The following is a 24,763-nucleotide window of genomic DNA, read 5'->3' on the forward strand; positions in this document are numbered from 1 at the left end:
CATAACATTTCTGTGACATTTAGGAGCTCGCCAGCTTTTCTAGGATACATAATAATGGATGAGAGCCCTAGCAATACTGAGTATATATAAATATATATGCCCAACTTTCTTTTATCCGGATGCCATACATTTGTGATGAAGATACCATGTACTGAACTTGTCAGTGTCAAGTTGGTGCTGGGTGTCTCTGTTATTAAATACAAATTGTTGTTTTGTTTTTGTAATGTCTGTGCTGCATTTAGCTGATATATATCCACACCAATATCTAAATGAGCATCAGGAGTGGTAATGTGTCACAATGTTTGACACAGGAAGGACTCAGCATTTAGAACATGATACACCAACATTATTTTCTGTTTCAGGAAGCAGCCCTCCAAAGAACACTACTGTCCTAAAGGAAATACTTTTATTAGATGTTCCTGCATTTTTGGAGGACTCCTGGAATGGATGATTTTTTTTAACTTTAAAGTTGTTCTCTTTCTTTATCCAGTTAACTCAACAAAAGGCAGCTGGGAGAGAAATAACCGTGTGTGTGTGTGTGTGTGTGTGTGTGTGTGTGTGTGTGTGTATGTATGTGTGTATTAGGATTCTTCTAGCACCTTAGAGACACATTCCATCGTCATCTCTAGTCTACATGAGTGACAACTGTGGCCCCCTTTTGACACCAGACTATTCAGATATTCTAAGTCAAAGTCAAAATACACTGGAATGTTATACAAGACCAGAAACAATCCAAAAACCTCCAATTTCCCCCTAAACGTTGCCCCAATTTCAGTTTTTAAATAATTTTGAGACAAAAATAGGCCCTGCATTTGCTTCATTCCATCTCTAACATCTATAGTCAGGGCTAAATACTGCCACAACCCTGTCAAGATTTTGTGCATGATATCCAGACTTTTCAAGGGTAATTATAGAGCACAATGTGACAAAATGGGTGCTAAAAACGTGGACTCGTCAATACTGTCAGAATGTCATGGACTGTTGGTATCAAAAGTTAAGAAGGTGCCAGTAGATGTAGGTTACTACAGTATTTTGGTGTTACTGACATACCAAGTCTCAATCAGGACTTGATGGGCCTCAGCCCTGTCAATGTCAGTGCCATTACATGTTGCATTCAGTCATGCAAGACATACATTAAAGGCTCTGACACACCAACCCGACGGGCGACCGTTGGCAGAAAAGGCAGTCTGACTGATCAGTCTCCCCGAGTTGGTCAAAAAAGTGCACCGGAACACACCGAAGCAACGCCGACTTGAGCGTACGTTTTGCGCGTGTGCGAGACGTAATACATCTACATAACAGCAGGCGGCGCTAATCTGTATTGTCGCCCAAAAAATTAAAACTGATGGATGACTGGACAAACACGTCACGTGGGTCTGGCTTCTCCCGAATTTGAAAACCGACCATGATGGCGGCTCGTTTGGAATACGATCTTGTATTTTAGGAAAATAGTAGGACTGTCAATCGATTAAAAAAATTAATCAAATTAATTACATACTCTGTGATTAATTAATCTAAATTAATCGCATACATAATTTTTGCCCGGTGCCTTAACCGATACTTTTTAAGAAAGTTAAAAAGAAAAAAAAGAAGGGTACCAAACAACCGTCAGCAACATTAAAGAAGGCTTGTTTATTGCTAAGGCCATATGGTCAAAATTAAATGATTTAATAATAATGTAATAACTATAAAAATAACTTATTTCACTAGTAAATTGCTGTTGAATGAGAAAAACAACTACCAGATGGGAAAAGGGCCTTTAACAACAACTTTGAATGCACCACGAGGCTGTAAATTACCAGTTTCATTGAACGCACCGTCTGTGTTTTTCCGACAACGGCAGCTGCACATTGTTACATCCCGCTGTTGAATCCTCTACAGTGAAATATAGTCACACTTTACACTGTTTAGCGTTAGCTGTCAGCATTGTAACCGTGTTTAATCCAGCTACTAGCTAGCGGTAGGCTAACGTTAGCTGCTGCGATGTTTCTGATTGAAGGCCGATGGCTCCTCCGACTGACGGCGGTACGGAACACACCAAACAGACTTGGGTCACCGACCTCGCCAGACTGTCCGATGGCCGATAATCGGGTTGGTGTGTCAGTGCCTTTAGGCAAATGCCCTTCCACTGTGCAAAGGGAGAGAATGTGGTCAAGTCTATGACTGACTGTGAGCGCCAATCCAGGCCAGGTCAGGAACAGGCAGAGAACTTGTGACTGCTAATCCTCATCTGGAAATGTAAAAGGGCATAACCTTCCCTCTTAACTCTAACTCCCACCTTCATTCCTCCTCCCATCCGCTCTATCTTTCCTTGCTTCTTTCAACCTCATGTCATCCACTTGTACTGTACTGCCTGAGCAGCGGAGAGCAGGGACCCTCTGATTTCCCCTAACAATACTAACACAAAGTGGTAAACTCAAAGCTGTACAATTGATTTATCACATCAATTTTCCTCCATTAGAAAAATCGCATTATATGACATAAGACCCAACATGCTGCTCTATTAATATCTACTTGAGATTTCATAAAAAGGGGCCAGAAAAAGGGTTCTTCGATGCCAGCAAAAGCAAGAAAACAGCTCGAATTGGAATCACAAGGTTTTCACCTGACAAAGACAAAAACTCAGCTGAGTGTATTCATTTCCCTCAACACTGACTCGCAGTGTTCAACCTTTTGGTTTGGGCTGAAAGAATTGATTTAAAGGTTTTAATGAGCTTTTTTTCCCCAACACAGAGACAGTGGCATCGGTCGGAGGGTAGACTGCTGATTCACATTGAACAAGTGAAATCACATGGAATAAGATGCCTCATAACGTCAGGGAAACGCACAAATACTTTGTCCACAGGCTGCTAAGTGCACAAAATACTTTAGTCACCATCAGAAGGTCAACTTGAACTCAAGGAGACGCATCTTAAAACTGAAAAGATCTAAATTCCCTTTAGTCTCTTAAAGTGCCCATATTATGAAAAAAATCACTTTTTCTGGGATTTGGGGTGTTATTTTGTGTATCTGGTGCTTCCACACATATACAAACTTTGAAAAAAAAAACATCCATGCTGTTTTGAGTGAGATACGGGTTTCTGAATGTGGCCTGCCTTCAGTCTCTGGGTGAGCTGGTCAAAATCTGCACGGCTTTCTACGTCACTAGCCAAAACGAGGGGCCTAGGGGGCTAACCGTTAGCATGCTAGCGCTAGCATGCTACCTCGTTCTCAATGGCAAAGCACTGCTACAACACACACAAGTTCACCATAATCTACAAAAGAACTACTTACAAGTGCACCCTCGTTTAGAAGAAGTCTCCCGGCTAATCCTGCCTTGTAACCGACCGAAGTTGGAGAAACAGCCTTTCTTTTACTGTCTATGGAGCTAGCTGACATGATCTATGATCTGAGCTGCTGCACATGTGCAAACAAAGATAGTACAGAAGAAAAGATGTCTCACTCTGTAGCTAAAACAGAGACCTGAACACAAGGTGAAAAGAGGATCTGCAGCAGTGAGAGAGAGCTGTGCAGTACAACAAAAATATGGTGTTTTTTGAAAATTAAACCATGTAAACCTATTCTGGTACAACCTTAAAATACAATTATGAACCTGAAAATGAGCATAATATGGGAGCTTTAAAGCTCCCATATTGCGAAAAGTGAGATTTCCATGTCTTTTTTCATTATAAAGCAGGTTTATATGCTATATTAATACTGGGAACATAGGGGGACTTAACGAGACAGGCGCTAAAACAGGGCGTTTCAGACAGAGGATGAATGCAGGTATATTCAGACAGACAGTATGAGAAAAAGAATGTGTTTTTCAAACATTAAAGCATGTAAACATGTTCCAGTACAACCCCAAAATACAAGCATGAACCTGTAAATGAGCACAATATGGGACCTTTAAATATGATGCATTCATTTGCAATAATTCCTCTGTTTCACTTTATTATCATATTACGTCATGCCTACACAATTTCAGCCCAGTCAATATTTGTCAAAGGATAAGCAGGCAATGAGGAAGTAGTTATCAAAAGGGTGGACCTGCCCTGCTTTCTAATCCAATTATGATGTAAACTACAGTGTCAAAAGTCTAATATTTCCACTCTGTCATCCGGCCTTGTTGCTGCAGCTGTAACTAAATGTTTCTGTTTATTAAAAGAATACTTAAAAGGGTCCTTTTAATCATCTAATATAACACGTCTTGGAATCCTGGAAAGCTTTAAGCTCTGGGTGACTGTAAAGCCTTCGTTTTCACTTGTAGCCTGCTTAATGTTATGTAATGGAGTTAATCTGGTGCCCACTGGGCTTGAACTCACACAGCTAGCTGCTCTGTTTAAGTATAATTGAAAAGAGAAAGGCTTCACATTGCCCCAAATATTAATTTTTCAGCTATAATTATGAGACCAAATGAGTCTTAAATACGGATATGCAGAATAAAGCTATACAGCTAAAATATCAATCTGATTATAAATAATTATTTCACATTTCAAGCAGTAAATAATATTTCTATTATTTTTGTCTATAAAAGGTAAGAATATTGCCCATCACAATGACCTAAAGCCAAAAGTGACGTCTTCAGTTGCTTGTTTTTTTCTGACCAACTGTGCCAAACTCAAAAATACTCAGTTAACTGTCCCATAAGACAAAGAAAAGCAGCAATTCCCCACAACTAAGAGCCTTGAACCACTTATTGACGAAGTTGACAATTATTTGTCTGTTGCTCGACTGACAGATTAATCAACTAATTGTTTCACGCAAATACAAAAATACACCATACCCACCCCTAGTATATCACAATTACAATCTGTCTTGTCTCGTGACACATAATAAACATCACTCTCCTAATCAATCATAAAATAGCACAGCTGCCTTCTGCAGCATCAGATTGCAGTTAAAATCCACTGTAACAAGTACTTACACTGGTAGTCGTGGCTTTGACAACTAATCAAAGTAAGTCCAGTGTAGCAAGATAGTATCTGTCACACCTACATGTCAGTCTGCCAGCACTGCTAGTGAATACAACTTGGGACATTTCATGGCTCGCGTTAAAAACAGGTTTTATATTGTTCAACAACAACAACTGATTTTACAATCTACAGACTTACTTGCAAAAGTTAGAATAATCTGATTCCAGATTAAAAGAAAAATGGAAAAGTAAAATGCACAATTACTTTGTATAGCTCTTGTTTGTGTCTATCCTTTACAGCGTTTAAACAATCAGGAATGCTTGCGAATGTGTTCAATTTTAAGTCTTGAACAATGTGATGAATGTATCTCCTTTCAAAGAAGAGCAAAGGTGGCGGCTTTTAATTTGACAAGCATTTCCTGTCCACTGTCTTGGAATGCAGAGGCAGCCAAACATGATTCAACTGTAATTTGGGTATTCAAGGAGGAACAAGGAGGATATTTAACCCTCAAACACTCACTCAGCTTATATGAAACTATATGAGACTGTTGTTAATTGAATAAAAGTTCAACTAAAAAGGGTAAATATCTTGCAAGGAAAAACAGCTGCAACATTTCAAGCACTTCTTAAATCAAAGTCAAGACAGATTGTACTTCGCCGCCTTGAATGTAGGTAATCAAATTCAAAACCATTCAGGGCTTTTTAAGTCTTAAAAAAAGTTGCTCTTTCTCTGCTACAGCTCCCAGAGAGAGAAATAAAGTTCCAAGTGTTTGAACTTTGAACTACATCACAGCCGCTTGTCAAACTACAAAGAGGCGTTGTCTTTGCAGACGTTCACCAGAAGACCGTCCTCTCCAAGGCAACCTGGGAGGAATGCTCCCTGAAAAGGACAAGCATCAGCTCAAGTCCATTCCTGAGATTGATAATGATGTGAATGAAAAAACATTCTCTTTTTTTAACTATGAATGGGAAATAAAAGGCTTTTGTGACTGCCACAAATGTCCTTGCCATGTCCTGATGCCTGCCTGTATTTGATGCACTTCACTGAGCATACTGCATAACAATAAAGACTGAGTTAAGACTCTGTGCTATTGTTATTGTGTCAAAGTAGCCATCACACCTGCTGCATGCGCACCTGCAGTTCTGTACAAGCACACTGTCTGCTTGCTACCATATACAGAAGCTTTATCTGAAGAGGTTACGTGCTGAGTCAATAAGGGTTCATTCTAAACCAGTGACAGACAGGCCTATCCTACCAGGGTATTAAAAGCCTACTGTATCTGATTCTAGTCTGTCAGTCTCAATAGAGTAAGCCAACGTTTTAGGCAGTTAGGTAGTTGTGCTTTAAAAATAAAAGCAGAGCAGATTTAGATCATCATCATTAAGCACTGACTGACAAACATTTCAAAATCTATTTAAACTAAATGATAAATGGGCAAATCACTTCAGCTCTACATACAAGATGTAAGAATGATCAGATCACTCCAGAATTAATTTTGTTTTCTCAAAAAAACTTTCAAAAATGGGACTGTGAAACTGTCCACTGGAATAATGATACAACTGAGCCAACAGACTTGTTCAATCAGTCTCAGATATACAATGAATGTAAAATCAATCTACATAATATTCATTATAGTATCACTCTAAAAGTTGATATTACTGCATGTCCACTATAAGGATTAAAAAAGAGAGCAAAAACTCAGTCACATCAATCAGCAAACAGAGTCTAATCCTAGCATAGGTAAATGGCATTAGAAATAATTACCTGAAGTAACTGCGTTACAAATGGAGTCAGACTATGGCTGTTATTCAGCAAAGTGCTGTTACTACCATACAGCAAATCAGCAATGACAACTGGGTTGCAACAATTTGTTATAATCAATATTGATCAATCTTGTCAATTATTTCTTTAATTAATCAATTATAGCCTACGATCTACAAAATGTAGGTAGTCTAAATCATGAAAGACGCCCATATTTACTTGATAATTATCTTGAACGATTAATCGATAATGAAATTTGTCGGCGATTAACTTTCTGGAGATCAATCAATATATTAATTAAATAATAGTTTCAGCACTTAGATCATTGTTAGAGAGGTTTTATTATGAAATATGTGACAGGAAATTGCATTGTTTTCATTCTTGCTAGCGTGACGCTGGTCGTCTAAAGTAACATAGCAAGGAGGAAAAAACAAACACAAAAAAACACACACACTGTATTTGTGCTGCTAAAAAAATGTAATATCCCGTCAACGACAGTGTTTAGAGGAATAAGAGCGTATAATGCAGTAGGCACTAAATAACAATAAGGCCGCATTAACAGTCCCATACAATGTGATTTAACAAGGCTACACCCCTCTCGCCCCCGGCTAAACTCCCTTTTTGTTTGACAGATTCTCAAAGCTAATCACAGTTGTCTGCATCATTTCAGAAACAACTGCTACAAATTACATTAGACAGGTCTCACTTTTCAACATAACACACATTTCAACCCAGACTGAAGTTAACAGAACGACTGTCAAGAGCAATAATATCTCTTCATTATGATAACTGGAAGCTATTTCTCTTCGACAGTATGGGCTAGATAATGATACCTACAGTGGGAAGATGTTTGGCAGGGTATCCAAATGTCTTGACCGCTTCTGTCCCGGTTCACAGCGCAGCCGAGCCTCCCAGATAGGCTTTTGTTGTCACGCCAGGACTGGTTGTTAGAAGGAAAGTCAGCTAAAAATGTGTGCGATACAATTTAAAATGTGTGGAATCTGTTAAGAAGCCAGTGCAGAATTCCATCTGGTCGCTTTCCAGTCTTCTGTCAAGCTAGCATGAACAAACCTAATGACTTCCGGTATCAACCTTCGTAATAAAAACTGCGCGGACACTCGTCCGTTAAAATTAATGGAAGAATATTGGGGAGCAAGGTTGAAATTAAAACGGAAAACAACTACTTATAATCAAAATACTGCCTGTATTTACGAACTAAACCAAAAGTGTCCCTATTACACTGTCGCACAGACGAATTTGCTTTATAGAGCAAACCGCATCACTTCCGGTAGTTGTCTGGCTCCCGTGTGCCAACTTGATACATCTGTATCTTTCCAGAAACGGCTGGGTCTCGTTCACATCCTCTCACATCAAGTCCTTCTACCCACCTTGCCTCACATATTCCTATAATATATGGTATTTAAATCGACAAAAGTACAATTGTATTCACTATGTTTAAATTTAATATATCTTGGGCCACATACTTGTCTTTTCTCTACCACTGAGAGGAATAAATAAAGGAGATAAACGAGTAAAGGTCGGATGGTGTACATATGGGAACGTACCCCAGGCCAAATCATGACAGTCTAAACTGGGAAAAGACCATTGGAGATTAGATACCACGTGGTTGAAATTACACTTCCGGATCAGAATACATAATTCATAACATTAGCAATGTATCCATGTTCTTTTAGGTTAAATATTAAACTAGTAAAAAAAAAGTATAAACTAACAAATATTTTTCATAAAAAAAATGTGCTGGATAATGGTGATTCCAAAAGCCTACACACATGGCTTAGACTTGTCTAACTGCCAGTTACAAATTAATAACATTTAAATAATATAAACAAGCCACAATCCGATAGAGGAAGCCATCTCAGACTTTATTAAAGCTGCTTTTCATTTTACATACAATTCAGAATTACATATTTACAAATGTACACTGATATGTCTCATTATAATATCTTTATATCAACACCATACTCAATAGATACAATAGGAAAATAAACAGTGGTTGCTGCAATGTGCTGCATAAAAAGAAAAAAATATAACCCTTCTCATCTCTCCAGCCTCCAAGTCAAAAAGTACAAATTATTCAATAAGTTTTATTTTGTGATCATGAGAGAACACTGACAAGTTTAGTGCCCATGTCAGCTTTTAGGAGGGCAGAAAATAAACTCTCACAAAATACAAGTGCCTAGTAAAAAATACTTGTCTTGTTCAGGGCTTTGATACGAGAGGTTTACGAAGAACATGCCACAAAGAAAGATGACATACAGCGAGACAAGTAGACTCACAAAAACCATGATCCTCTTCACAATGTCCATGCTCGAGGAAAACAATGTGAGGTATAGAGGACACATCTGTACAAGTGTGACATACATTTTTCAGTCTTACAGAACTTCCACGGATAAACACATAATGCCAGCCACAGTTTACTCTCTGGTTTAGCTCACAGTTTGACACAGAAAGGCCTGTAAGCTTCCTTTTTCTGGAGGATTTTTCCTTTCATAGGGAGGACACGCGTGTTGCGATTTGAGTATAAAAGTGGTTCTCAGCAAAAAGGAGTTCAAGAAAACAACCACAAGCACTAATCATAGTTGTGGCGAAATTTAACAAAACCACAGTGGTGTTAAACAGTGGTGGACAAATAACCCATTTTATGTAATAAACGGGTGGGGCTGGTGTGAGTAACGGCATGCTGCACTCTCTGTTTTAACAACAGAGTCACACATTCAACATTAAAGATGAGAAAAGGAAACAATTGTTTTACAGTGTGCCTTGAGGATACAGTAGAAATCTTGGGGTATAAAAAACCTTTGAAAAGCAAGGTAAGAAAAAGGTGTCATTCAGTGTTCAGAATAGCACAGGTTCCGTGTTTGTGTGTGTGTGTGTGTGTGTGTGTGTGTGTGTCACAGCACACGCGGCTGACTGTCAGAGATGTGCTATCAACTTGTATCAACATCCTCGTTTTCCATATAGTTTCAACTAGGGCCAACTTTGCCTTTTTGCACTTTATTATTCAATTACTCGGCTACTCGGTAAGTAAACAAATATTGCTGTCGGGCGGGGTGGTGCAAACATGTTGAGAAAGGTCTGGGCCCTGCTGGTTCGTCCTGCTTGGAGAGAAGTGGCTACTGGCTGGGAGCAGAGGGAGGGCACAAAGCCTGCTTTTGTTGCTGCAGTGCAAACCAAAGATATGTGAGCGCAGTGGCCATGACACAACATGTATGTGCAGAGAATTGAGATTTATGAGTGTCTGTTTCTGTTTGTCTGACCAGGGTTGGAGGGTTATCAATTACAGTAACTTTACCTGAATAGAAATTAATCCAGCAGGCAAAAGGAATGTGTCATTTCCCTAAAAGGGACAGTGTGTGTTACTCTGATGCAGCTGCTGTCTGTGGCTAAATAGCCTCTCTGGGGTGACATATGCTAGTTGGATTTGTTCTGAAGCACACACATGTGCAATAGTGCGCACACACACACAAAGACATGTAGTCGACACAAGCAGGTATGCAGTCACACGTGCCTGCCTACGCAACTTGTTGGGCTTCCTGAGGAGGTAAATCCAGAGCAGTTCAGAGGCGGGTTAGACAATCACTCTTGGGAAGAAAAAAGAAATGGAGGTTCAAAAGTTGTTCCAAGCTGCCGCTTTTTGTGTGATTTGTATGTGTAGCTGGAGAAGTGCATGTCATCTGACCACCAGGTAGTGCTGTTGGTGACATTCACCTAGTGATACATTTGACTGTGTTTCTTATACAAGTTAATACCATGAAACCAGGAAGCTCCTATCAACAACATGGGAACAATACAGCATTCTTAAATGCGGAAAAATTATAAAGCAACTAATTTGACACCACTGGCCTGCCAGACACTACAGGGGTTTAACACACTTTACCTAGTATGTTTTCCCCGTACAAAAGACTTTCAGTAACATGCCCTGAAAATCTGACCTGCTCAGAGATGCTCCAAGATGCACCGAAAGCACTTGTTCTGGTTGCGGCCAGCTGCCGGTTTTCACAGTGTACGATTAATGTCTGACACTAAAGCATCATGCGTAATACCAGTCTGATAGTATCTGTACCTGTTTCACACAAGAATCTGCCGCTATGCTGGGATGTTGTCGACTTGAAGTGGTTCAGCTTTGTGAGCTGCTGAGAGCTGACATTTAGTGCAGATTTTAATTTCTACACTTTGCTACATAATCAGAAGGATTAAATATTAGACTGAAGACATTTACTGTAGCTTTTATCTGTAGTTGACAAAGATTGTGATCTTTAAAGAAGGCCTGCCAGGAGGTGAAACATCACATTACTGTAACATCTATGTTGCAATAAGACTGACAGGTGGCTGTAAAAACTCTGAAACACTGGTTAACATTCACACATCCAATGATTCCTTCTGATTTTTGGTTGGATCCGACAAACTGTGACGTGGATGGTCTGCGAGATGAAACGCTTTGACTACGTCCTCCCGTCAGGGTCAGCTTTAGGTTTTTTTTTTAAATTCCACATGGAAATTGTTTTAGTTTGAGGGATGGAGCCGCCAGGACAGTGATCGCAGGTCAGGGTTTGATGTCGGAGAAGCTGGTGTAGGTCTCGCTGCAGCTGGAAGAAGTGCTGAGATTCCCAGAGACGCTGCCATCTGCAGGACAAACAACAATGTTGGTGGCTTTATTGGTTCCAAAAAGGCAGCATCTGTGTTTATATATAGTCAAACAAATATTCTGCCCTCACCAATCAGCAACAATTCTGAGGTGTGGGCAGTAATTCAACAGAAAGAACACATTACCGCTGAAAAGTATTGAAGAGATATATATATATATATATATATATATATATATACATATATAGCGTATATGGAAAAAAATACCTGAGCTGCTGAGCGACTGGGATGACTTGGACTCTGAGATGAGGCTGAGGAGGTTTGCTGCTGCCACCCAGCCCTCCTTACTGCTGCGAAGGTTCTTCACAAACCTACAGAGCATTAAACAAACAGTGACTTTACCCAACCATGTAAATATCTATTCATATAGCTTCCTTCATTGGCATTATTGCACATCATTATTAGCAGATTTAAAGATGCATTTTGCTCGGTGAAAGCAGGAATCCTACTGTGGCCCTCACATAGAAATCAAGGGTTTTTTCAATGACTGAGATATAGGTCTGGTTGCTTTCATAATTCCTGGTTTTATACAGTCTTGTTTATATTCAGTCTTGTTTATATTCTTTGGGTAGACCAATAATCATCTTTTTTCAGGTCTGCATAAAATCAAATTTGGATTCTTCTGACTGGAGAAAGGAAGATGTTTACCACTGTCCCTCCTCTCCTTCTCTGATAAGCTGGACCATGTCTCCACTCTTGACAGACAGCTCCTGAGGTCCCGCCTTCTCGCAGTCCGCTACCACCGTATACTTTCCTGGAGCCTAATGGGTCAAAGGTCAGCAAAGACGGACAGTCAGAGCTGGCAAACGTCAAACAGCAAAGTATAGAAAAAAAGAGACAGTGATGGGAAACCATATGCTATACGTGAAAGTCTCACCAGCTTCCTTCCTCCTTCGTCCTCTGCGTCAGAGTTGATGGGGTCCTCGCTGCTGGAGTACCCATCATTCTCTTCTGAGGCATCCACCGAGAGAGACGCCTTGTTCCAGCCTGTAGGTGGGTGGTGGTGGTAGTGGTGGTGCAGAGAGGACAGAAGGGAACACAGGTGAGGAGATTTAGAGGCAAATAAGAGAAGTGGAATAATGAGAAGTGACTGGAAGAATCAGTATCAGTCACACTTCCACTCCACGTGGCATTAAAACCTATACCTATATACCTGGGTCACTAATTAGATGACTCAAAACATGTAGAATGATGCAGACATAGTGAGTGTGCTTCTAAAAGTGGATAGCAAGGGGTATTCATGGTTGTAATATAAGTGAGATAGATGTTTTTGGTCGATATAAAAAGGACAGAAACAGCACACAAAGAAGTGACATGTTAGTCGGTGGGAATTTAGCTAGGAGCAAACTGAATGCCACTTGGAAAGAAGGTCCCAGTTACACATAAACCTCTCATGAGGAGCACAAAACCACAAGATCTGATATGTCAAAACATGTCCAACACACACACACACACACACACACACACACACACACACACACACATCAAAACCAAATTCCTCATCAAGGATTCATTGTCAAAGAACGTGAGATTTGAATCACCTGGATTAATTTCAAGGCTGCTCTGACTGAAAAATAAGTTCTAAATCTCATTATTGTCCATGCCACACAACCACTAACCCATAACACCCAATAGTAGAAGGAGAGAGAGTGATTGATTTGAGGTAGAGTGGGTACCTTGAAAATTCAAGTCATTAAGCCTTGATTGAGACTTAAAATCTAATACTCACAAGCAAAAGAGTAGAAATAGCTTTCAGGTCATTTAAAACTCATCTCACGCCAATAAGAGAGTGGATATTTTGCTACACTTTACCTCTGATAAAATCAATCATCACCACCACAAACCACAGTAAACACCCACAGTGCCTCATCCTCAGAGCGGCACTGTACCTCGCCGCTTGCTCTGTAACAGACTAGAGGTACTCATCCATTTGACTCTGCTCAGAGTGGCATGGGAAGCCGGCTCTAGACGGGGAGAAACAGCCAGCAAGTCAGTCAGACAGCTAGTCCTGTAGTCAGAGAGCTGCGTTAGCTGGTCAGTCAGTAAAATGGACCAGGAGGACTAACTACAGGTGTAATCACGCTCCAAATCACTGACATGGGACACACGCAAGATTCTTCCCTCTCATGGTTAGTAAAGTAATACATTTCTCAATTAGTAAATCATTCATTCATCAACATTTGTTAAATGTTCCCCAAGGAAAATGAACATCTTTTACAAAGTATTTTGGGAAATACACTTTTCAATTCACATTCTTGCTGAGAGTTAAATGAAAAGATCGATACACCACTCTCCATGTCTGTATGGAGAATATGTAGCTGGAGCCAGCAGCCGGTTAGGTTAGCTTAGCTTAGCATAAAGACTGGAAACAGGGGAAACAGCTAGCGTGGCTCTGTCCAAAGGAAACAAAATCTGTCCATATATCTATGTCTTTGGACAAAGCAATGCTAGCAGTTTCCCCCCCGTTTCCAGTCTTTATGCTAAGCTAACTCTCAGCAAGTATTCCAATACAACGCCTCAAATACGCATATTTCCCAAAATGTTAAAAGGTACGAGTCTTCAATAATTCAATGATGATAATGATTATGACCTGTGAAAAACATGTTGTCATGCACATAGCAACTGCAGTGTTCAGAAAAAAAAGAAATATCACAGAGCATCTGCAGGTTCCAGAGAGCCAAAACATACTTATGGAGAGCTTTCATTGGTCTAAAGAAAATCTATCATGATGATAATACAACTGGGTTTAGGATATGGATAATAAACTCAATGTTATTTAAGCTCTTTACATAACTGATTTGAAGACTTCCAAGACCTGCAGATAGTCAGAAACACATTTCTTTCTCCACACATGTACAATACTGTCATGACAAATGTAGGGTGATAGTATGAGGAACAACTTCTACTGCTGGATAAATGTTTGGTTTATCCTGTTTCAGCCCTCTATGTGAGACGCAGGTGAAATCTACACAATGAAAACACACCAGACTGGAGTACACTTTAGTGGTGAGGAATGGGAGGATGAATGATGGCCTCTAGAATTAGACGGGCCCCTATTGTGGGACGACAATATACCTTTGAACCCAAACGGTGTGGGGTCACTCTTGACCAAGTGGCGTTTGGCGCAGTGCTCGGGGCTCAGGGCCGAGCCTGGCCACACAGGCAGAAAAAAGTGAAGAGAGGGAGGAAGACGAAGAGAAAAGTGAGAAAGAGAACAGCCTCAGAGAAGCAAGAATATAACACTGTCATTAAATATCTAAACCAGTGAGAAGCGTGTACATATTGTAATTAAATGTGACCTCAAGCCTCCAGAACTCCAGCAGTGGTAATGTTTGACTTTTAGCAGCGGGAGGCAGAGTGTCCGCAACATAAAAACTAGAATCACCAGTTCTCACAACAGCCAATTATACTGCATCAGGCTCTGAATCAGGTTAGACTGGGGGCAATAACTGATCATTAATTAAAAACACTGCACATAAATTAAACATAATGAACTGGATTTAATGTAGACCTGGTGATAATTATACTGGCTGGAAGGAAAACACTGTCCATCTTTAGTTATATAATTTAAGGGTGTGTTTTAGTGTTTTTGTTTTTGTTTTAGTGCTCATGAAATTACCTTTTCATTCGTTAAGGAAAGAATGCAAGAGCTACACACCGTAGCGGACTAATCACACTAAACTGGTCTAAGGCCGGTTACACACCGGTGTGAGCGTGGCGTTTCTGTTGCGTGTCAGCTGCGTGGATTTTTCTATGTCTTTACACACCAGAAACGTGTCTGACGCGGCGCTGCTGCTGCTAGCCTTGTCTGGACACATGTATGTTTCCCATTGATAAAATGAAATACCATGTTAAACATAAATATAGACTGATTTGATTACAGCAAAGACAACGTCGGCAGTATTGACGGCAAAATAGGCTACAGAATATTTCATTCTATATTGACAGGTACAATATTCGAAAATCGATAATCTTTTTTTAAATTACATTTATATCTGCATTTATATCAAAACCTAGAGACTTTCAAACATCAACATGTCATTTATTAATATGTATTCGTGCCTAAACGACATATAAACATCTTTTCCTATTCTATTTTGCCTGGAAACGCTTCCAACACGCTTGCATGTCGCGTGGAAAATAGGCGTTGGTTCTATTTCTAGCAGGCACGCGTTTTCGGCCTGCGCCTGAGACGCGCGTGTCACGCAGGCAGCGTGTAAGCTCTAACCTGTTAACATGGGAGCTGAAATATAAACGGACACGCCACACAACTGACACGCTCACGCGACGCATCTAGTGTGTAACCGGCCTAAGCATTGTATGCCTGTTTTAAAAACCTCTTTCGCTCTGCTAACATTACCTTTCGGACTCTTGAGATTGCTGAAGCCCTGCAAAGTAAAACGCTTTTTAGCCACTGAAGACCTGTCAGTGGTCGGACTGGTCACTGGTTCATCTGGAAACAATGGTTTCAGATGGAAAGCAGGAGGAAAAGAAAAAGAGAGTGTTGCGATCATGGAAAAATAAAAATAAAAATAAAAGAGGTAGAGAGAGAGAAAGAGGAACCATGAAGATGAAGGTGATGAAGAAAAGCAGCTATTAGTAGGAGCATTTCAGCCATAGTTGACTAATATAAACTATCCTTACGTCTGTGTGTGAGGATGCAGCGTTTATCAAACATTCACCTTTGTGTTTCGGCGAAGAAGAGGAGTCAGACATCATGCTCATCTCCGCCTTCTTCTCCTCTTGCTTCTTCTGGTTTTTCTGACCACTGCTACGAAAGGGACTGGGAAATAGAAGAGAAGAAGAAGAAAAAAATAAATAAAAAGGCATCTTATCTGTTGGTGTACATACCTTATGTGTGCAATGTATATACTGAAAGGCTTAGACAGAGACCTGAGGGAGATGGAGGTGTTGTTGCTGTTGGGACTCGGGAAAACAGAGTCTGAGCTCTTCTGCTGACTGGCATCTAAAACAGTAACTACAGTTGAAAGCAGGTATGTTGTGCAAAAGACAGAGAAGAAGAAATGCAAAGAAGCTTGTGGGGCTTTGTGTGTTCACGATACCTCTGCAGGCTTTGAGCTGTTGGGTCAAAACTTTGCGGATCTCGGTCACCCACGCGGTTTTAATCTCCGTTGTTGGAGCCTGGGTGAGACAAATGATGACGCAGCATTAACAGTCATGGGGTTCCTTCTCCATCTGTCAAAGCAGTGAGGCGGAGTGATCTTACCTGGACTATAAAAACTTCGTCTCTGGAGTTGCACCAAATCTCAAACTTCTTGTTGTCTCCTTTAGCGTTCTCTGTAAAGCCCACTGCACTCATCTGAGAGGAGAATGAAAGCACACAGTCAGCCCTGATCCTTCATTACAGCCGCCTATCCAGAGCCCAAATATGAACTCAAGTCTGACCCATGTAGTGACGGAAGAAGTATTCAGATCCTTTACTAAGGTAAAAGTACTAATACCACACTGTAAAAATGCACTGTTACATGTAAAAGTCCTGCATTGAAAATGTTACTTAAGTAAAAGTAAGAAAGTATCATCTGAACAATGTACTTAAAGTATTAAAAGTACCCAATGCAGAAAAATTCTCACATTTTAGAAACTGGAAACGATCAAAACAATTCTGTCATCCAACTAAGTGTTTAGTCGTCTAATCATTTCAGTATTGACATTATTATATTATATATATTACATTTCACTTGACTCGAGTAAAATACAAGTACCTCAAATTTGGATTTAAGTACAGTACTTGATTAAATGTACTCAGTTACATTCCACCACTGGACCAATGTGAGCTTACACTGAGGGAGTGCTTGAAGCTGTAAGACGGAGCTTTCTCGTAGCCCTCCCCGTTCTCCTCTCTCCTCTTACAGAATAGCAGGGCCTTCTGGTGCAGGAACAGGTGCCTCTGCATGGGCTTAAAGCGGGCCAGGTCTTTCACCTTGGCGTGGCCTTTTTTATGCTCCGTCCACACACTGAAGGAGCCCTGCATCAGCAGGCGACCCAGCTCCGACAGGTTACCCTGAAAAAGGGAAAAGACAGATATGGTATTTATGGTCCACTCCTGCCCAAGCCAACCAGCTAAATGAGCACATCTCCCAGAATCATTGGTGTAATTTCTCTGACCTCGTATCCTGTGATGGCGATGAGGTGCATGGAGTCGTTAACAGCTTTCAGGATCCCCAGGATGGAGGAGAGAGCTTCCTGGAGGTCGTCACAGCCATCGCAGCCCTTACTGTACTTCAACAACTCCTGCAAACACACAAGACAAAGTGGAGAATACAGTTAGTCTGAAATAAACACACACGGACAGACAGACAGACAGAATATACAGTACATGGACACAGCTCACCTTAAGCAGTAGCTGGTACTTGGTGATTCTCTGGACAGGTTTAAGGAGGTAGGAGTCCAAACCAAGTTTATGTTCCAGCTTCTTCTGGCACTCCTTGTTCACAAAACATTAACCAATGAGGATACTTTGTTTGAGTTTATTGTTCACACAAAAAGGGTGTTGCTACAGTGTTAGGGGTGGGAATCGATTGGCACCTCACGATTTGATTCCGATTCAGAGGCCAACGATTCGATTCTAAATCGATTACCGATGCAACATTTTTTTTATGTACATTTCCATGCGTGATTTTTAAAAATATACATAAATCTGAGTTTGCTACTCAGAGTTTGCTAAGCTTAGATTTTGACATATATTTGTCACACACAAGTTTTAATGAAATGCTTTGTCTACTGAGATTTTTATTTTGTAGTCATTCCATGCTTAAGCCTTAAACATGCTTGTGAAAGTCACCTTCTCTCACAGTAATCTTCCATGTCAGAGGCTCAGTCATGTTTAAAGGTGGATACTTGCTTCTTAGAACATGAAACATGAGGTGGTCAGATGTAATGTGATAAAGTAGATGAACAGCTTATGTGTTTTGCCTAATTATTTTATGTATGTCTTATTAGATCATTTGGCCATTTTGATGTGTTTTTTTTTCTGCACTCTTGCCTAAACTCTAAGTTGTTGTCCATTATCCCATCCTCTTTCAGTCGCTCCGTTTTCTGATTTGTACTTGTCTGGAGACTTTTAAATAAAAATCAACACATTTTTTATTTTTTTAAATCGATTATTGACTTATCAGAATCGATAATTGAATCATTCTAGAGAGAATCGGGATGCATCTAAGAATCGATTATTTTTCCCACCCCTATACAGTATGAGGTGAGAGGTGAAAGGGCAACCTGGAAGAAGGCACAGTCGGAGCACTGTCTCCACAAGCTCTCAGAGCGAGGTTTATTCTGGCAGTACGCCTCGTAGATCTGCAGGTCCTTCATCTACAGAGAGAAATGAAATTATGTCTGTCACTGATTTGACTTGTTAAGATTAAGATTCTTTTATTGGCTTTTTATTGACTTTATTTTAAAAGTCCAGACCAGAGTGCAAGAAGTAAGTGCTTACCCTCTCTAAAAAGCAGCGGCCCACTAGTTCTGGGCAGTCAGTGTATGCTTCCAGTTCCTTTAGAAACGTCCTGGAGACAAACGGCATGACACAAAGGTTTAGAGTTTAGGTTATGTTAAGATATTCCCTTTCTTGCTGAGCGTTAGATGAGAAGATCAATACCACTCTCACATCTATACAGTAAATATGAAACTGGAGCCAGCAGCCGGTTAGCATAGCTTAGCATAAAGACTGGAAACGGGGGGAGCATACCTCTTATGAAACTGGTAGATTTCAGACATGTTGCCAAATAGGACGACCTTCTTGCTCAGCAGGGTGCTGGGGATGAGGTGAGCCATGGCAGGGTTGTCCATCTCCGCTGCATAGCCCTGGAGTTTAATATTACACACATTAAATCAACAGATTTGCTGATATAGAGAATAGATGCATGTACTAAATTACGTTTCAGTAGTCTTTTGAAGTGACAAGGTGACGGACACTCACCTCCAGCACACACAGTAGCTCCTCCACATATGCTCTCTCCGTCTCCAACAGTTCATTCATCACGTGGCTGCAACGCAGAAAAACAGATACAAATTCAGTTAGCAGAAGCCTGCATGCTATTATATTGTCACCCTCACTCCAAAGCTCCCTAAGATAAGACCCCAGAACTGAAATACTTGGATGTTGGTTTAAATACAATGGTATACCTTAAAAGTGATACAGACAAAGAAAAGTGATCACAGTATCACTGTCCTTTGACTGCTTTCTTATCTATGGCTCTGAGGATGACCTTTGACCCTCTTACCGCCGAAGTACTGCCAGGTTTTCTTCTTCTTCTGAGAGAGAAGCATGTCTGGTGCCACCGTTATGTATGGGAGACTCCACCTGGACACACACCCATTCATAGATAGTATTTGCTTTGACAAAAACATCTCAACCTTTTTGAGAAATATTTATTTTATTTTTTTATGACCGTTTAAAAGCCCTTGTAGGGACGGGCATTGGAAATTAGCAATAGCTATAAATGCTATGGTGCTGTACATTGGAGTACTGTTGTTCAAGTGTCTATGTGGTAGCATCTGTCCCTATTAAATAAACATGAAATGAAATGAAAAATATATATTTACCTCTAACTGATCATCAAAAACTAAATCCTAGTTTAATATTCACTGCCAAACAATTGATCAGTAGTCATAAATTTACCTTTTTGCAGATGGCATTATCTGCAGAGTATCTCCTCTCTTTTCTCTCTTGATCTGAAGGACAGAGAGAAAACAATGTTTTTATACTCTTATTCCACTAACCAGGTCAGAAGAGCCAAGTCTTGGTACGACTGCTGCACTCTTTCACTAAATCAGGTTATCTATTGATCCAGGCTTACTAGGAGAGGAGAGTGGAGACTTCACTTCAGGTCTTGGCGCTACTGGCTGGACTGGTCTGGTCTGTTTGGCAGCGAGTTTCTTCAGGCTGATGCGTCTCTTCTCAAACATCTCTTGGACGGAGATTTGCTTCTGGAAAACTCTCTCTACCTGGTCCTGATTGAAGACCAAACATGAACATAGACATTGCAGTGAATTGACTAAAAGATACGCTTGATGTAATGTCATCTGTTAAATCCACTTCCTGCTGACCATGAGCTGAGTAGTGAGCACTGCCTCATACTGGCAGCAGATGGCGCTGCGGTCGGCGAGGGTGTGTAGCGGCGCTGTGTCCAGGTATCGCTCGAGTTCTTGCAGAGCTGCTTCAGCTCCATCCTGAGACTGACAGCGGTCCACTGGCTGGCTGGCCAACAGGAAGATGCCGTCCTCACACCACCGTGAAGCCTTGGGGGGGGGGGTGAAAGTTTTATAGAAATATTGGACCCCAAAGTCTGGGAAAAGTTCCTTCTTCTATTACTTAACTCCAAATAATGATAACACAAAGGAAAGCTCAGCGGATCATCTTTCTTTATCTCCTATGCACATACAATCTGACTTACCTTCTCCAGAGCGTGGTGGAGCTCCAACGCCGTGAGCAGGAGGCTCTTCTTGTTTCTCAGAGTGGAGCTGATCTCCTCGCACACTCCTCTCAGCTCGCTGCACTTCGGCCTGATGGAGTCCTCGGCATAGTGGGAATTTTCTATCAGCCTGTCACCTTCACTGGCCAGGGACAGGGCACGGTCTAGTGCGTCCTATTGAAACACATTGAAGATGTTCTTAATATCAGAATATACTTAAGGATACATAGAGAGCACTGGCTTGGCAGCTAACAGCGGTGGACACATCATCAATCAATCGCTGACAAATGAACAACAACCTCTTCTCGTCCTCTTCCCCAGTCCTCTCCCTCTGAGTGCAGCGTTCATTACTTAATGCTGGATGGAGTGGGACAAATCAGTTGTCAAATCAGACAAGCTCTTTCTGTTTTTAAGACCTATATCGGTATTTTCATGTGTGAAGCCTGTAGTCGGTGCCAACATGCAAAGCAGCAGCTTTACATTTTATAATTTTCACATGAAAAAGTCCAATATGTATCATTATATGGATCCACTCTGTCTATCGCACATCTATTTCCACTCAGTCCCAGTGAGTGGGGGATGGAACAGGGTATCATATTGATTATATCCTTAGCCATATGGCTTCAAGGATGCATCAAAGGTGAAAGTGTTGAGCACAAGCGTTTTCTGTTCCACGGGTTAGGAGATTGTGTGTGTGTGTGTGTGTGTGTGTGTGTGTGTGTGTGTGTGTGTGTGTGTGTGTGTGTGTGTGTGTGTGTGTGTGTGTGTGTGCGTGCGTGCGTGTGTCTTACACAGGCCTTGTCCTCATGGCTGCTGAGCTCTCGGAGGACGTGCTCAGCGTGGGCGGGGCTTACGCTGACCTCGGAGAAACCCGACAAACGCTCCGATGTCACGTCAAGCTGGGGGCGCACCTACGAACACACACATTGTTAATGCTGTGCCATGAGCACACGTGTTACCTGACTAATTTCTCCAAAATTACACTTCCCATAATTCAACTCACTTCACGGAAGTGCTTTTCAAAATGGCGGAGCTGTAAACACTGTTCCAGCTTGGTGCAGTGACGCTCCCAGAAATCATCAAATGCTGTCTGTGTTTCGTCCAGCTGACCCAGGAGTCTGACAGGGAGGGGGGGGAAAAGAAGGGAGGAGGAGTGATGGGAAGAAAGGAGAGAGGATTTGTTCATGCGTTCAGGGACGACTTCCTCATCTATTTATGGTTCCATTCATTCGGTCCTCTACCTCTGTACAGTAGCTAAGTTTTCCAGTTCATCGTAGGTCATGCTGTATTCAGGGTCTGTCTGTAGAGGCTCGTTTATACACTCCAACAGGCGTCCCCCTTGAGACAGCGCCACCTGCAGGTCCTCCTGGAAATTTAACAAATCATTTTCTTCAGCTCTCTTGAGGCAACAGCAAATATCTCTATCTATGAGAGAAAGAAGGAAAACGCAGAGGGACATATGATTGGGGTTAACATGCACGGAAAGGCATATGCGACCTTCATTTGATCCTTCTTCAGAGTGTGAGTGTGCAGCAGGTTGATGGTGGCCTCGGCATCGTTAGGTAGTTCTGTCTCTGCAAGCTCAGTGCCAAACGCCTGCAGAGTCTGAGCCGTGGTCTTCACCATGAGGGCAAATGCCTCGATTGCCTGTGGAGGGGACATTCAGTTCGTACAACAATAGTCAAACTGGTAAAATCATGCAGAAGTATGTGCATGCACTTTTATTTTGCCATGTGCAAAAAACTTGGGCGAGAATAGGTACTTCGAAAAGTAGTAAAAGAGTGTGTGTGTGTGTGTGTGAAAATCTAGCCATTCATTCCACAGGCAGTGCCATATAGCAACCTCATTAAGCTAGTGTGTGTGTGTGTGTGTGTGTGTGTGTGTGTGTGTTCACATACAGTACGGTGTGAGATCCAGCTGTCATGGCAGTATTCCTGCGTGCCTCCCAGCTCTGTGGTCAGTTGTCCTGGGTCGATATAGGCATGGAGCTCAGTCACTGAACTCAGCATCACCACCTGATAAAACACGCACCACCAACTGATTATATAAAGAATTATGTGTTCAAATATAATTTTAAAGAACTTCAGAATAATTCAAACAAAAGCAATAAATAAATAAATAAAAGAAAGAGACAGGTGCAATGTACAAGTCACCTTCATTTTGAACTCATCCCTGTTGTACTTGAACAGGAAGTCTGACAGAGTCCGCTGGAGCAAAGTAGTGGGACGTAACACCAGAACCAAGTGTAAGTTCCCTGGAAATGAACCCTGAGAGAGGAAAAAGGGGAGGTAGAATTTTTTTATTAATCTATTAGTATGTGTATCTTTCCATTTTAGAGAAAATCAGGTGTGGAAATAGTCTAGCCAGTGTAAAGATTAGTGACATGCATCGATTTATATTTTGAAAATCAGGCTTTGACTTCTTGTTTTTATAGTGAGATTGAAAGAAATAGCTGCTTTCATCACTTCTATGCAATCATTTTTATTCTTTAACACTCCAGGTTTAGAGTCCTGCTGTAGAGGTATGTAGCTAGATGGAGCCCACTTGTGTGACAGCCGTCCCTCTGCTGCAATCCTGAACCATGAAGAGGTTTTTCTGGGATTTAATATCCACTAAATCTCCTACAAATCTTTAGATGTTGTTCCCCTGTTACACCTTCCATCTAGAAATCTGTGACTACAAGGTAAATTAGTCTGGGTCTTTGGGAGTAACCATAGCTTCTTTCTCTCCACCTCCACACTAACAGGTTAAAAGCATATCGAATTGCCTTTACACAGACAACAGCCCAAGAGGCCACTCGGCTGAAAGGCTGTATTGGTCATAGCTTCCTCTAAAACCCTGGGTGAATTGCTTCAACCTGTCAGGCATCATAAATCAATGTAGGGTCACATACACACACAGACACACACACACACACACACACACACACACACACACACACACACACACACACACACACACACGCAAGAAAATATGCAAGAAGTATAAAGCTGATCACCTCCCAATTAAACATCATATGCATTCCTGCTTTTTCCTGGCTTTTAAAATAAAAATTTTAGTAGTAGTGGTTTTTAGTGAGCAATGCGAATTACATTATAACCTGACCATGGGACCAGGGATTTTATTGCATTATTTGAGGAAACAACATAGTAACTGGTGCCCACAATCTCTATAAGATGGTGCCACCCACTGCCTGCATCCATCATTGTCAGCACAACGCATATTTTCAACTGAATTACAACCCATAACACTGCTTTGATAGAATCAGTAAAACAAATACTGTACATGGCTTTAATTTAGTCTACAAGAAGACCTGCACTCACACAGAGGCACACATACATTACAGTCATGAAATGCCTGCAAGGTGTTGCCATGGAAACCATCCTCCTTGAAAAACGCATGGAGCGAGATGGAGAGTGCATGACGGGATGCAAGCGAGAGTGATGATACAGAGAAAGACTGTGTGTGTGTGTGTGTGTGTGTGTGATAAATTAAGGGAGAGAGAGAGTAAGAGCGACAGAGAGTAACTGATCTTGTTTTGTGTCTATGTTGCTGCAGCTCCACTTTGCTGTCCCAGTCATTTATTTTTGGCCCACACACCCACGCACACACACTCCACCTGCTATGATGCTTATGAAAGACAGCCAGGTTGGTAAGTTCCTTTCCAATTTCCAAGCAACTGACAGAATATTTTAAATAACACCACACCCTCCCTTAAGCTCTAATTAAAGCAATTCACACCTGCAGATAATAAGCTGTAGGAAAGAATAAATTGCATCTAAAAAGTAGAATTGTAATTCAGCATGTTTATCAGCTGAATATATATAAGCAAAATGTTCTTCTACCAATAACACACCAGACAAAACACAGAAAGCAATATATCTGTAATTGGAATCCATTAAATTTAATAAACCCTGAGAGGTCTTGGTTTAATTTGTACCTCTGCATTAACATGATAATACACAATCTGCTCGGTGCATCCCCCTGACAGATGAACCGAGACATGCTAAT

At 41.1% G+C, this 24,763-nt stretch overlaps 2 protein-coding genes across 15 annotated transcripts in view; both read right to left on the minus strand.

Annotated features, from left to right (window-relative positions):
* The window catches only part of cab39l (calcium binding protein 39-like), a 13,943-nt gene extending 5,986 nt beyond the window's left edge, over nucleotides 1–7,957 (minus strand). Inside the window, exon 1 of the mRNA XM_031291532.2 lies at nucleotides 7,494–7,957. The gene's annotated coding sequence lies outside the window, so the exon portion shown is untranslated. The remainder of the gene's footprint in view (nucleotides 1–7,493) is intronic.
* Nucleotides 7,958–9,696: 1,739 nt separating this feature from the next.
* mcf2la (mcf.2 cell line derived transforming sequence-like a) overlaps nucleotides 9,697–24,763 on the minus strand; it is a 49,844-nt gene continuing 34,777 nt past the window's right edge. For 8 of the 14 annotated variants that reach the window (XM_031292316.2, XM_031292317.2, XM_031292310.2 and 5 more), the window contains 28 exons: nucleotides 22,906–23,019; nucleotides 22,651–22,767; nucleotides 22,250–22,399; nucleotides 21,994–22,118; nucleotides 21,756–21,870; nucleotides 21,544–21,663; nucleotides 20,735–20,926; nucleotides 20,388–20,579; nucleotides 20,138–20,291; nucleotides 19,960–20,012; nucleotides 19,562–19,641; nucleotides 19,258–19,324; nucleotides 19,027–19,142; nucleotides 18,775–18,844; nucleotides 18,558–18,650; nucleotides 17,674–17,766; nucleotides 17,448–17,573; nucleotides 17,122–17,343; nucleotides 16,549–16,641; nucleotides 16,385–16,463; nucleotides 16,215–16,299; nucleotides 16,004–16,104; nucleotides 15,682–15,774; nucleotides 14,397–14,471; nucleotides 12,199–12,308; nucleotides 11,970–12,082; nucleotides 11,529–11,632; nucleotides 9,697–11,300 (listed from right to left, as the gene is read on the minus strand). In XM_031292316.2, coding sequence (XP_031148176.1) covers nucleotides 11,221–11,300; nucleotides 11,529–11,632; nucleotides 11,970–12,082; nucleotides 12,199–12,308; nucleotides 14,397–14,471; nucleotides 15,682–15,774; nucleotides 16,004–16,104; nucleotides 16,215–16,299; nucleotides 16,385–16,463; nucleotides 16,549–16,641; nucleotides 17,122–17,343; nucleotides 17,448–17,573; nucleotides 17,674–17,766; nucleotides 18,558–18,650; nucleotides 18,775–18,844; nucleotides 19,027–19,142; nucleotides 19,258–19,324; nucleotides 19,562–19,641; nucleotides 19,960–20,012; nucleotides 20,138–20,291; nucleotides 20,388–20,579; nucleotides 20,735–20,926; nucleotides 21,544–21,663; nucleotides 21,756–21,870; nucleotides 21,994–22,118; nucleotides 22,250–22,399; nucleotides 22,651–22,767; nucleotides 22,906–23,019 — 3,132 coding nt within the window. In that variant the 3' untranslated portion in view covers nucleotides 9,697–11,220. The other 6 variants (XM_031292314.2, XM_035998482.1, XM_035998480.1 and 3 more) reach the window with 5 other exon arrangements.

Source organism: Sander lucioperca, chromosome 24 (assembly GCF_008315115.2).
Source record: "Sander lucioperca isolate FBNREF2018 chromosome 24, SLUC_FBN_1.2, whole genome shotgun sequence".
Classification (NCBI taxonomy): domain Eukaryota; kingdom Metazoa; phylum Chordata; class Actinopteri; order Perciformes; family Percidae; genus Sander; species Sander lucioperca.